Here is a 15,123-nt window from a genome sequence, read left to right on the forward strand (position 1 = left end):
AAAGAAAGAAAGAAAATCAAGGATTAGGATAATCCTGAAATATTTCACTAAATGATAGAACAGAGCTTCAGGGAGATGGGTATTGTGAAGGTTATTGTCCCAGAACAACTGTGTAAAGTTGCTGAGGTAAAGTTAATGAGAAACCCTCATCTCCTTAGCCATTTCCTTTGAGGTGGCTTTAACCATGATAATTATTATTTTAGATCCCTTTCAAAGTGAACAAACCCTGGAAAATCCAGTGTGTAAAGGAAATCACCATTAGTGTGAATTGATTAACAATCCCTCAGGTTTTATATCTGTTTTTTTTTTTAACGCTCTACTAAAGGCAGAGTTTAACTAATGTTCATAGTTCCGCACTAAAAAACAGACGGAAAACAGACAATCATCATGGCTGCAGTCAGGCCACTGTGACAAAGGGAACACTGACCAAATGACTATGATATTAATGAGTTGCTGGAAATACCAAAACCAACTGAGAATCATCTCTGTAGAGATACGCAGATTTTAGCTGCTCATGAAATGGTTGCCACGTCTTCTAGCAAACAACAGAAAGTCAGAGTAAATAGTGGCAGGTGAAGGAATTTGAATGCGTCTCCGAGTAAATATGTCTTCACCATGAGTTTGTGGGCCAAATCCAACATAAGAGAAGCATAAATATTAAACATACATTTGTCAGATGGCCAGAGAAGCAAGGCTGACGGGATACTCATGTCAGTCTGTGTTTTCTGTGTACGAGTGTGCGTGTTATGCTTCTTTTGCACCATATGGTACGTCTCAATTACTTTTCTGGATTTAATTTCCCACTGCAGATAGCACCCTAAAACTCTATGTTATCGTCATGGTGACAGTGTGAAACATTACGTAATCTTCAACACAACGCACACACTCGCTGGATCCTTTTGACGGCAACCAAACAGAGGTATATCTGGTTTGTGAAGGCTTTCATGTTTAGTGCAATGATGACCAATCAGCGCTCTGCAGTGTTTTCACGTCACTTTATAGTATCATCTCAGCTCGCTTGGAACCTCGACAAAGGTGATAGCAAAAGAAATACCAGGTACTATCCACAGCTTTTGGCCAATGGAATTCCAAAAAAGGTGAAACCGAAAAAATGCCTTGATCAGGACATAATACCTTTCCTCAGAATTAGAGTTGAATAAATATTACAGGGACTATCTGAGAGTAAATTAGTACTTACTTGTTAGTTGTTATTGGTTACACAGGGGGTATTCAAGGATAACAGATGGTAGTGGATATTTCTGTGCTATTCGCCCCTTACAGTGAGTCTGGTAAAAAGTAACTTTCTAAGATGTTTCTCTACCAGTACAGATTATGAAAGTCCAACGCCACAGGCCAAAACATTATAAGCAAGAACATTTTTTCCAGTGGATGATAGCTATGACTTCTGAACATGGCACTGAAAAAACTTGGAAATAACAAACAATCTTTATTAAAAAAACAATTATGTTTGCCAAGCTTTCACTTGCAGACTCCAAAGTATATTTATGAGGTAGCTGAGGGGAAATGAGCACATTAGCAAAGTAAACAACTCTGTCAAAATGTAATGTCTTAAAATCACAAATGATACATTATAGTAGTTTAAGATGAGCCAAGTGTGGATTAGTTTCTTTAAAGCAATTTCAGAACAATATAGCACACAATCTGAAACATATCAGAGTCTTTCTACCCTGTCCTTTGGGAATGCTGATCTCACCTGGTGCTGAGGGGCTGGATGTGGATGGTACTGAGCTCCTGCAAGCCTTGTTGGTGTGTGTGTGTGTGTGCCAAAGGCTGCAAGTGTGCTGGGGCAGTGGCGTTCGGTAAAGGGCTGTGGTGCTTCTTGCTTCGGCGGGTGCAGCATGTCCCCGTCACTCCTTCTTGGCTGGAGAGGGAGGGGCTTTGAGATGGATAATTCTGCAGCCCCGCCTCCAGGTAGCTCTGCTGGTAATACTGCTCATCCACAAACTCATGGTTCTACAAACACAGACCAAAACAAAAGGAGGAAAGCAGAGACGTAAAAAGAGCCCTAAAAACATGACACATTTACAACATTTATATTTATGACCAAGTACGGTATATGGCTTCATACTGTATATCTTGTCATCTTCAAGGTAGGTCAATAACTCTTCTCGGAATAGGTGATTATTTTTTATATAGGTGTACATGTACTGAGCTGAGCTGAGAATCATTTTTCCATCAACAATGCATGACATATACTTGTGTGTGAAAGGGGTCCCTCATAGCAATGAATCCAGAGAATTATTATCCAACTCTGCAGTTCCCGTCAACCCGACGGAGATTTATAGTCACTCAGGGCTCATTGTTTTGGAAACTTTACTGTTTTGGTTCACGCTCACCACTCTCTTCAGCATAGTTTTCAACCACAGCATGCAGCACTTTGAGTGAAGCCCCAATAAAAAAAAAAAAAAACCCACTGTGCTTTACTTGCTCATCTCGAAACAGCAAGCAAAGTTAGCAGCTGAAGTAAAGTCCAAATGATCATTTGGTTACTTAAAAAACATATTTTCCTTAAGAGTTGGTGGAGAACAAAACAGAGCTAAAAGATCAACACTGTATACTAAACTACTAAATGAATATCAAGTGGGCACAAACACGACTTCTAATAAATTACAAGCTTCAAAAGGTGACATGTCAGTGTTGTCTGTACAGCTTTCTGCAGCTGCACTTAAGTTTCGCAAATATATGTTTTTGCATGTTAAACTTACATTCACAGCGGCCTTCATATGGCTTGTTTTCACAAATATGTACGATGAATAATGACAGTTTGGGTGCGTGTGCACCAGCCCATGCTAGATTCTTTCATTTGCCCCACTGAGTTATGCTTGGCTGTTTGTATCACATACAGGCAGGGAGGCGTATATCATAAGGGCGATGCAGTGTGCTGGACATTACGCTACAGTGAGCAGGACTCATGCATACATGTAAAAAATAGTGTAGATCTATATACATTGTCAAGTTATTTTCACTTAATAAACCAAGACTACAGAGAAATGTATGGACGACTGGACAATTTTGGGTCTTATAATGACATTAAATTACTATTTTAAAACCTACATATTTGAAGTTTTGTGTGATTCTGATAAAAAAAAACAACAACAACAACAACAAAAGTTATAACATATATAGTTAAAATATCATCAAGATGAAATTTGAGCATGTGTGCACTCACAGTGGTTTTCTCCAGACAGTGCAGCAGGTGGTGGTGCTGGCTCTCTAATAGGGAGGTAGACTTGCTTAAACGTTGGTCCTCCTCATTGGAACTCTGAAACACACACACACACACACACACACACACACACACACACACACACACACACACACACACACACACACACACACACACACACACACACACACACACACACACACACACACACACACACACACACACACACACACACACATCCAAAAAAAGAATGTTACGCCACATTCTCTTTTGGGATGACACTAATCAGAAGTGGGAGGTGTACGGCCAGCTGCTGTCTCAGTACCTGATCTGAAAGGTTCATCTTGTATGGAAGTTGCTTCAGTTGGAGAAGGAGACAAAAGGAGAGAACAGACAGGTAGAGTTTTACTTGTGTTCATAGGTCAGCACTGAGAACAGACAGCCGTCAGGGTTGCAGTAAAGCCAATCAGACGCAGGGGAACATTACTATTCTGACCCTGAGAGGCATGTCTGCTAACATCAGTAGAGCCGGTGCACTGATCTGTGCCGCGAGGGAGACTTTTAGCACAGCTCGCTCCTAATAGATATACAGTATATACAATTTATATAAATATTTCCATCGTGACATTTTGACTCCATCTCTGTTATTGCAAAGGCACGCTAGAGGCGACTTGCTAATCACTTGTTTTCCATATTCCTTATTTTTTATGCTGTGGCCTGCTTCTGTGTTTATTTGTGTGTGTATCTTCGCGTGAACAAGTGGGTGCTATTTCTAGTTCTATGGTGGTTTGGATATGAAACAGCATTTCTGGCCAGTGGTGAGGTGAGTCAGAAAATAAGTGGAACATTGACTTTTTGAGAGGGAGAAACCAGCAAAAATATCTACAACAACATTTGATTGAAGACACTGAGCAGTTTTTTTTTTTTTTTATCAGTATGATGATACGTGTACTATTATTATTATTTTCTTTGCGTCTGTTACACAATTTGCTAAATTAAATAAAAGGAAGAAAAGAAAAAAAAAAAGTAAAATAAAATAAATTATTCTATGATCCCACCTTGAGAAAGAGTTAAAATTTGTAGAAAACATTTCCTTTGTGTAGAAAAGAAAGATCACATCATTACGAATATATTAAATATATTGTAAGATAATATGATAAGGCTTTGAATATTCTGTTAGTTCCCGTCATACAGATGGTTTCTAAGATAATATTGGGAATAGATGCCATTTGGATAAGGAATTCAAATATGTCCATGTATGTAAAATCTAAGTGGTGTTTGTTGAAGAGCGAGTACCCAGAAAACTTAAGATTACTTTGCATTATTGAGAAACACCTACTGCATAATAGCTGTAGCTTGAGCATGGGAAGATGTTTCTCCAGTTTATTGCAGAATGCCATCATTAGTTTTGTCAGACATTACGGCGGTGTTTCACATATAGACTTTCAATTGGTTACATCAGTCTTTCCCAACAGAACCTGTAGTTGAGCTGTTTATAAAAAACAAAAACAAAGCCAAAAAGGATTGCCCTGATCCTGCATGCTCCACAGCACCGCAGAGAGGTAAGCAAAACGCCATGTTTGGAAGATTTGTAGTAGCAATTTTCTGTTTGTTAAGCGGGTGGCTGGTGTTGTAAAGAGAGGCTTCTTTGCTGAGAGGGTGAATTCCTGCGCTGATGACTCGGTTATTTTCGAGGCAAGACTGCTCACCTGTGTCCATACTGCTTATCTGTACCTAACACAGCAGTAAAACACAGGTGTTTGGGCTGGGTTATTTCTGTCCTTCTCTATACGTGTGACTGCAAGTCCATATCAGCAGTCTGTCTGGAGGCGGCTATGGCTCACCACCCAGGTGGCCACCGTACTGTAGAGTGGAAACAGCTTGATCAGCTGAGTGACAAAACACACAGTTTAGCTCTGCATGGTGCTGTTCATATTGATAGTAAATAGCTTCCTTACAATTAAATCTAAGTTTAACAGCAATTAATCGTTTATTAAGCTGGCATATATCTTCAAATAGTCACTCATAAGCTGTTGACACTGGACATAACCAATCTATGAGTACTTTGACTGTTGTTGTTTTTTAAGTCCAAATTGGCAAAATTAATATGATACATGGTATACAAAACAAAAATTAAATGAAAGCCACATTTATCTGTGAAGAGAGCACAGGTGAATGGCTTCTCATAAACGGTATCTAATATCGTTCTGTTGATAATGTTGCACTTAATTAACTTTGATCTGAAGTTGCACAATATGGGAAAATGAATAAAATATATATAGATATTCTCATGGTGTTTATTTGACGCATACTTTAATGACTTATTTTTCCTTCGGTGGTAAGTTTGCTGGTGGTAAAATCCCCACCAGAAGCGGTGATGTTCCCTAGCTCGCGCATAATGTTTACCCCAAAATTGGACATGGTTGTCCCAATGAAGCAGTGTCAACTCAGTGAAGTAGTGGGGTACTAAAAAATAATAAATACATAGTAAAGTGTAGAGTGTACAATAAAACACAAAAAGTATTATATAAAACGTGTGTCTCTCTTAACGATGTTAAGAAGTAATCTTAACTCTTAGAGGAGACCTAGAGTAAAGCAATTTCATCCATCAGTGTTTGCTGAGCAGAAAATCTACTCATGACCATTTGTTTATAATCAATAAAAACGTAAACATACGTATAAAACATCATTAGACATAACAACACTGCAGCCATTTTTCTCAATGTAATGTCTCTTCAGGGCAGGCATTCATATAAATGTGATGCATTATTCAGCCAAAGCTTGAGTATTACTGGTGCCTTTCTGATTTTGTCCTCACTATTGCTACTGAGGAGCAATAATGCAATAGAGACACAGAGAGTAAGACTCACTGGAAGAAGCACTTGTTTTTGTGCTGTGCCAGCCCCGGGCCATTATAGTGCTTGTGAACCGCAACATTTTGTTGAGGCAAGGAACATCCTTGAGTTGTGTTTACTTTTCCTGCTGCATTGCCTGAAGCCTGTTCTTCAGCTGGACAGCTGGGTTCAGAGATGCTCACATTAGAAGTGCCGCTTATCGGATGAGATCACAGATAGCTGCTCTGATGGGATTCTGGGATAATTAAAGGACGGAGTAGCATGGCCTGCGTCTAATGACTTAGTTACCGCAGAGGTCAGGCTTTTTGTGTCATCAGTTAAAAGACTTGAAAAATATAAGTGTGTCATAAGTGGGGTATTCCATGACCAGATGATAACGAAGCATTGTGGGTCGGTGCTTTCAAAACCCGAGGTCTTACCGTGAGCTCTAGGGCTTCGTTGAACAGGCCATTGCGCTTGCTGTGGAGGAAGGCATTGGAGCTTCCTGTCTTGGCTATTCGTATCCTGGCCAAGCGGGCTTTCTGCAAAGAGAAAGAGACCATCTGTTAGTAAGTGCCTATACCATATTCCATGTCAGAATGATTGGGTACCATCCTGTGATGAAGAACATCAATGCAGACTTCTTATTCTCTTGCTATTCTTTGATGAGGAAAACACATTCTTTCTCATGGGGCTACTATTCATCTAGGGTTTGAATCCACACATGACGACTGTAATAAGCTGATCAAGTAGTGTGTGGAGAGTGTCTCCTTCCCCCTGGTATTTTAAATCCTTAATCTCATGACCCTTTGTCATGAAACTGTCAACTAGATGTGAGCACCTACATTTCAAACCATACCACACCCACTGGCAAGCATAGCATCCACATTCTTTTGTATGTCCTGCGTCTGGAAGCTCTCCACATACAGGTATACCAGAAATACACTCCACTAGAGCAAACTTCAAAACGAGACTTTGATTTCTTCAACACCTGATATCCTGCTGATTTGAGCTTCAGTACTTTTGCATGCTTGGTATTTCAGTTGTGATCCTATAAATTAAATCAAACATGGGCTACTACAGCATTCACTTTGATCTCCAGTGATAGTTATGAATGATTTATTGTGACTACACGATAACACCTTTCTTGGGTTGAAAACCACTTAGAATGGCAGATGGGAGTAGAGGAGGAAAATCCTGTATGAATGAAGTATCTAGGTGTCATTCTCTATTTAAAAAAAAAAATGAATTCAGTTTATTTGTGAAGTTTTTTGCACTGCTATGTTTGCAGCTTTTTAAATCATGCCTTGCTGACATGGTTTCCGGTGTGGTTGTGGGGCTCTGCTTCCTCATTGTTTGCTCTCTCCACAGACAGCCGGGCTGGCAGCCTTTGAGTTTTGTTGAGTTGTGTCTTCATCTGTTTTTGCAGTTTGTGTTTTTTGCACTAAAATGATAACTTAATCCACGTTACTGTGTGGACCTCCCATCCTTTGTTATGGCCTGAATGAGCCGGTCATAACAAACGGGGGCTCGTCCAATTTTGCATCCGGGTTTCTTTTGGTGAAAGTCGACTTAGTAGTTGTAAGTGTGGTTTTGTTGTCAAACCCTAGGTGGTAATGTTGGTGGTTGGTTTATTGGAGAAACAAAAGTGGTTTGGGAGGCCCATGGTAGCTGGTGGTTTTGTGTTGAGTTAATGCTTGCTTTCTTGGTAAAATAGTGGATGGAGTTTCCTGAGGTCATTTGGCTGCAGTTGTGGATGGTGTGCTAATGCAATGTGTGAGTGTTGAAGTGAGTGGTTGGTTGGATAAATCCATTCTAGCCAGAGCATTTGTCACTCCCCAGTTAGGTTGTAGCAGCAGTTTCTCATCAGGAGGGACTGTTGAGTTTGTTGTTTTCTAGGGTTAGTTTGTTATTTTTGTAGGTATAGTAGAGTCCCTGTCATTTGAGCAGTATATGCAGGTGGAAAGAGAAAAAAAAATGGAGCGGAAGAGGCTACGGTTTCAGTTACAGCATGAAAGGTTACAGCTGGAGCAGGCACCGAAAACAAGGAAAGCTGAAGTGCAGCTAGCTTTGGAGCGGAAAAGGTTGAAGTTAAAACTGGAGTTGGTGAGAGAGGGAAAAGCTGGTGATTCTCTCCTAGGTACTGTATGTTTAAGTCGGGGTAGGTTGCTGGAGTTGTTTCTAGTTTTGATGTTGCTGGCAGTCTGAGCTTGTTGCCCGAGTTCAATAAAAAAATAACCCGACACTTTTTTTCTTTGTTTGAACGTGTTGCGGACACCAGGGGGTGGCCTGATGCTGACAGGGTATTAATGTTACAGCATATTCTGCTCTAAATCCTGCAGATAGCATGGATTATGCCAAGGTGAAAACTGCAGTGTTAAAACCATACCAGAAACATATTGGCAACGGTTTAGGAATTAGAGGAGGGGTGACAGGCAGACTCATGTTGACTTTGCACGTGATGTTTCGGCGCATTTTGCATGTTGGTGTTCTGCTTCTCAGGTCGACAATCATGAGGAATTGTGTGATTTTATTGTATTGGAGCAATTTCAAAACTCAGTTCCAAGACATTTTGCAGTGTACATCAATGAGAGCAAGGTCAAGACAGCATTGGCAGAGGCTGTTTTGGCAGATGAGTATGTCTTGACCCATTTTGGTGGGTCAGAGTGGCGCTGGTCTGATGGACAGGACGAATATAATAGGAGGTCTAATCCTGGCAAATTTCCTGGGGCTCAGCAGTTTTCATAGGCCACCGTTAGAAATGTTCCAGGCACAGACGGGGAGTTTGATCCAGGTAAAATCTGTCATTCCTGTAAAAACAAAAGCCATTGGAGTATCCAATTGCTAGGGCCACACAGAGGACACCCGAGTCTACAGTTTATGTAAAATCTGCTTGTCTGGTTGCCCAAGGGTCACTAGTACATAGTCAAATGTCTCATGCGATGTCACGCCGCAAGGTTAAAGAAGCTTACGCGCCTTTCATGATGGAGGGGTTTGTATTTCTGGTGGATGCAGAGAGGAGGCCGGTAAAAAAATGTCGCGCGATACAGGTACAGTACAGTTTATAAAGTTCATACACTGTCCATTCCCATAGTGCTCTACATCTTTACTCCTGAGCCACAATGTTGGTGCCAGTTTAAAGGCATCTTTAGTCATTAGACAAATACATCATGGTTATTGCCCAGTCCAGTGTCTCGTCCTCTCTCTCTCTCCTGCTGTCAAATATGTCATGTGAGGCAGTCAGAAACAAAGATGAACAACAAGAAGATAAGGAATAAAAGGAAGAACAGATGCAGATACTGTGTCTACTAACTGTGTAAAAACATTTCTGAGTGTACATTTGCTTGTTACACAGGCCTATATGTGAAAACGTGGGTCTCAATTAATCTCTCAGGAACCAGGACGACTGCTTTTACAGGATAGTGTAATCTGAGTCAGTCACGTCTCAGTAGGCCTACTATTTTCCCGTCAAAGTCAAGAGTTAGGTGTCAAGCTCTGAGCAGTTATAAAGTGTGTTTTTCTTTTGCTTTCCCTTCTGCATTTTAACCCTTTAAAAACACACCTATTTTTTAGGCCTCTGCTTGAAAATTTCAAAAAGAGTGTATCTCTGCAACTGCAATAAAAAATTATACATATAAAAAAAAATATTTTTAATAATAAAGGGAACACTTGTGAGATTTGTTCAGATTTGTAAATATCAGTATATATGGCCATATTTTAATAATAGTTTAGTCTCTGGCTCCCAATTGGGGGCATCTAGGGTTTAAAGGGTTAAAACAGAATGATGGATTCATTGAAGAGGAATTGGTAGAAGGATAATGTGAGCTTTGCAAACGATGAGCAGACAGAGAGCTTGTTTAGTAGGGGGCTCATGCACCGCTGGAGCGTTAATTGAGTGTGTGGATGTATGTTTGCTTATCTCCATGTGCCTATGCATGCGTGCCTCATCATCATAGGTATATTTCTATACATATACATGCAAAACATATACTGTAGAATACCCACATGAATACCTGGCTCAGTAAGAGTATGGTAATGAATAGTAATTCAAGCTCATCCCCTCACTTGAGCTCCATTTAAAACACGGTAATGTTTGATGACCTGCATAGCTCATGCTGTGATTTAGTCATCTAAAGTAATGCAGAAGACATCAACAGGAGTTTGTGTAAACACACATGCAAAGCTACCAATCTACACTATATCATTTAACACAAGTCCCTGAATTGTTTATCTTCTCCTATTCTCCTTGACACATTTTCCTCACTGTCTTTGTACCCTCACACTCTATGTACATTTGTGCTGGCACAGCATTCCTACAGGCCTTTGGGATAACCCTGTGACTGTGGCAATGGTTGCCAGGCAGGCCAGAGGTAATGGAAGGGATGTTAAGAACATGTCCCGCTAGATTGGATCTACCTTTACAGTTCTCTGATAGATTCCAGGGGCCTCTGGAACCCAGGCACTTGTGTCTAAGGCCCATCTGTGCTCTCAGGCAGAGCCACGACACGACAGATCGATTCGGGATTGCTGCTGAAGCATCACTGGGAACATAGTGGATTGTAAGGAAACCATGGACAGAGATCTTTAATTGACACCAAGACGTTTGACCTTCCCTACACGCACGCACGCACGCGCACACACACACACACACACACACACACACACACACACACACAGTAAGACAACTAAAGAGCTTAGTTTTGTTACAGAAGATATTCCAAAAATAAATTATTCCTCAGTACTGCAACAGTATTTTCACACACAAGATACTTTGGATCATAGGTTCACAGAAAGTTTCCTTGTAACAGATGAATCAGCAGGGGGCGTTTGTTATATAATTAATATACTGTATATAACTGTCAATGCGGAATTTGCCTGTGGTTAATCAAAAGTACTATACCTTCAAATAATAGGACCCTGAGCGCCATTTAATTACTGATATTCCTCTGGTAAAGAAATGAGCAACCTAATAAATACATGGAGGGGTGTCTGTATTGTAAGGACATTACTGCGTTGTTAAAGATCCATATTTTACACTTTCCTAGAGTTTTATTAACAGTCTTGGTATCCATAAGCAGATTTTTGTGGTTCATCATCAAAAATCATTTCTGTATAGTAATACATCTCCCTGTGATTTTACACTTCCACTGTATTTACGTTACTAGACTTGCTTTATAATAAAAAAAAAAAGAACTCTTACTGTAATTACATTTTCCGTTTGCAGTCAAAAACAATTCAATGTGTGATTTAGTGTTGATATATATATATATATATATATATATTTTTTTTTTAACAGTAAATGGAAGAAAAATTATTTTTTGGCTAAATATCAGAAATACTTATTTTCTTCTTTTTTAGCTGGAGGGCATGCCAGTGTCTATATTTGATTGACATCAGCTGGTAGGCTGTGCACCAGCTGGGGAACGAAGGACAAAGTAAACAACCTTGTGTCTTAGCTTATAAGCCATGGATAGACTATGTGTTGTTATCGGTGGAAGTGAAAAGTAAGGAGCACACCAGCATCTAAACGGACCCAAGTGACATTTGCAGGTGCATTTACATGCTGATTAATGTGACAACTGACCAGCTAATCAGAAAGCTATCCTGAAAACTGACCTTAGCAAGCAACGTTAAATATAAATGTTTGTTTGGTGTCGTATTTAAGAGGCTAAGGTGCAGCGCAAGATGTGTGTTCCTGTTTGTAAGTTAAACAAGAAGCAGACATTAGCAGGAAAGCTACGGCTGTTCAAAGTTTGTGGCTCTTGTATTGTTAAGCCAGCTGCTGTCCGGCTTTTAGTCGACCGTCTCTGCATGATAGATCCTTACTGCTTTATGCAAATATGTTTAAAAATGAAACAATTTGAATTGGCTGTATGGAAACAAGTCATCCAACCCTGCAGGTGCAAGGCTTACAGTATTCAGACAGATTAATCCAAAAATAGTGGGTGCCATCATGAAGCCAAAACATAAAACATATTGACTACAGTATAAACTTCTCATTTGATATAGAGATCAGAGACACACTGTGGTAGACAAATGCAATATAATTCCAGTTTGTCTTTAAATCTAACAACCTTGGGAAAAACAGTAGTTTTCAAAGATTCAAAAATATTGTAATACATGCCAACCAATCAGAATACTGATGCTTAATACCTGGATTTAAACAGTCCAGATGTTTTTTTGTTTTTTTTATAAACCCAGCAGCCAATAAACCAATCCCAACACCTTATTTTCCTTTTTGTTTCCCTTCTTTCTGCCATGACACCATGATTCAGGATCAATCATACTTTAAAGATTATAGCTATAGGATGCAAGCCAGCAAAAATACTTCATTTTAACACAATTTGCTGCCAGCTGAGGGATCTAACCTGGCATATCCTCAAATGATTAAAAAATGCTACATATCCACTCAGTTCCCATGCCATACTCCGTAGAGCACTGCCAGGAAGTTTTGTTAGAAGTTCGTCTTCCAGTTGAAAGTAGTAGCTAAAAAAAATTCATGGCACCTTGTGAGTTACAGCCTTGCTCGACTGCCTATATAGGATTTGGCTAACTGAGAAGTGGAGCAATCGAGCTATGAGACCAGATTAGGTTTTGCCTCAGGCCTGCCTTGGAACCATACAAGTGAAAGAGGAGAAAGACCATCTGATGAGGAAGAACATCCCCACACACACACACACACACACACACACACACACACACACACACACACACACACACACACACACACACACACACACACACACACACACAACACACACACACACACACACACACACACACACACACACACACACACACACACACACACACACACACACACACACACACGCACACGCACACGCACACGCACACGCACACGCACACGCACAACACACACACACACACACACACACACACACACACACACACACACACACACACACACACACACACACACACACACACACACACACACACACATACAGAAGTAATGGAGGAAAAGTAAAAAAAAAAAAAAAAATTTTTTTTGTGGGTGCCACTCATCTTAAGAGTTGTTTTTATACATGATGACATTTCTGCCACAAGGAAATAAGTCAGTTACTTCCTCTGAGGTATGCTGCTGAGAAAAAGAGACAGGAACACACACAACCAGAGAGCCAGAGAGAAAAGGGAGGAGAAATTTGGGAAAGATTTACGGTTGGAAAATCCATCTGAGAGTAGGTGAAGGCAGGGAACTCCAGACAATGGCAAACATTGATTCTGACAAAATCAAGTAATCCAACACCTCTGTCCCACAGATATCTATAGCAAAGACAGCTTAACCTCAGACTAACACTACTCAGAGACAAAATACCTTCGCTCAGCCTGGATTACCTCCTCTTTATAGACAGAGGTACGGCTCTGCTCTGCAAGCTGCGATGGTCCAGATGTTTTTCTTCTGTTTTTATTTTTTATACAGGATATAATTCAGAGCAGTACTCTTGCCCCCCCCCTCCCCCAATGGAGTCCCCATCAACATCACTCTGTCTCTCTGGTCTGTCTTCTTGTAATGTGCAGACAACTTTATTGATTGTCTAGAATGGCAAAACACTCTCAGCCAGAAGTCAACTCCACCTTTTGACTTCAACCTTCTGAGGGAGGGCTAAAAACAATAGTGAGATGATTTAGAGCAAAGGGAGAGAGCGAGAGAGCAGGAAGGAGGAGAGGAGAGGAAGACTTGTTTTTGTTTTGCTTCTGCAATGTCAGCCCCGAGCCAATGCAATGCTCACAAACTGCAACACTTTTTTACCATTCACTAAGTTTGAAGACAAAAACTGGTTTACCAGAAACATATTTCCAGTCAAAGTGAGACAAATAAAACCAATGCAGTAAAAAAATATGTCAAACTGATATTTCACAGAGGCTGGGGAAAAAAAAGAGGAAACAAACAATGCATAGATTGTGCTGCTACACCCGAGGCTAGATTCAAGATCCACCGTGCTGACAAGTGTTTTACTCGAGCTTGTGCAGCAACACATCATTTTTCTTTGTAGGTATGTTAGTGGCTAGTTTTACAAGATCTGTTATTTGGAAATAAGAGAACATCTTTTTAAAGCCTGGAAGAAACATAAAAACATCAAACAAAAACACAGCTTCCCTCTTTGCTTAAATGAGAGTGGCAAAGAGAAAAATTACTGTTACGTCAAAAATATATTTATTGTGTTATGCACAACATAATCAGGCTGAATTTGAGGATCTGTGGCCTCATGCAAGAACATTGTTGTATTTTATTTATACATTTCATGAATCTCCATTTCAAGTAAGATTCTTTAAACCCTCTTGACTTCACAAACTTAATAAAAGAACCCTGCTTATGCTGAACTTGTGAAATTATTATTCATAATAATTATTAGTATATTCACTGCCCCTGAACTACCATATAGAGTTGTTTTTGTGAGTGAATAAACTCGACAAAACGGTACTTTGGCTGGTCGTTGTTCGTTCGTGCTGGCAGAACCCACGGTGATGGCAAGATGCATGTCACAATTACTCAGAAGTCAAATGAACCTCACAATTTGACTTTCTACAGCCAAAAACATAACCAATCTAGCAGTGTCAATAGTTGTTAGACTACTGAAATAGAACAAATTAAAGCTGCCAACAATGTGTCATCAGAGCATTGTTGCGCTATTACAAAAATATACAGGGTATATAAAATTAGAGCGTATCAGGGCTCGCGTCTTGAGGCAGTGGACTTGGCTAACCTTGCTATCTGGCTAGCCTGCTCAAGAGGAACATAGCTTGCAATAACTCGACATGTTTCTCGTATCTTGGCGGAAATGACCACAAGCTCCAACGGAGATGGACAACCCAGCAATCCCCAGCGTTGTATAAGACAACATGGAGGAGAAAAGCAACGCGATTGCTCTAATGATTATGAGACGATTGAGATGATTAATAACAGCTGTTTCTGTCCAATGATCTGCAGCCACAGGACCAACTAGTCTTTAACCCTGGCTGCAGTGGAACTGCCTTTGTCCACACCATATCTGACATTAACCAGTTATCCAGTAATGGACCAAAGCCCTCCATGCTGAGAAAATACCCCGGGCAGGAAGTAGGGACGGCAATTGTGGCCAT

At 40.2% G+C, this 15,123-nt stretch overlaps 1 protein-coding gene across 2 annotated transcripts in view; it reads right to left on the bottom strand.

Moving 5' to 3' along the window:
• Positions 1-15,123, bottom strand: part of kcnd3 (potassium voltage-gated channel, Shal-related subfamily, member 3) — a 106,159-nt gene that overhangs the window by 3,299 nt on the left and 87,737 nt on the right. For both annotated transcript variants that reach the window (XM_069725605.1, XM_069725612.1), the window contains 4 exons: positions 6,462-6,563; positions 3,513-3,545; positions 3,191-3,283; positions 1,715-1,974 (listed from right to left, as the gene is read on the bottom strand). In XM_069725605.1, the coding sequence (XP_069581706.1) occupies positions 1,715-1,974; positions 3,191-3,283; positions 3,513-3,545; positions 6,462-6,563 (488 nt within the window). The remainder of the gene's footprint in view (positions 1-1,714; positions 1,975-3,190; positions 3,284-3,512; positions 3,546-6,461; positions 6,564-15,123) is intronic.

The sequence above is a fragment of the Brachyistius frenatus genome, unplaced genomic scaffold (assembly GCF_029030835.1).
Source record: "Brachyistius frenatus isolate BFR_SWC_R1_liver_20210118 unplaced genomic scaffold, ASM2903083v1 Contig_6, whole genome shotgun sequence".
NCBI classification, from domain to species: domain Eukaryota; kingdom Metazoa; phylum Chordata; class Actinopteri; family Embiotocidae; genus Brachyistius; species Brachyistius frenatus.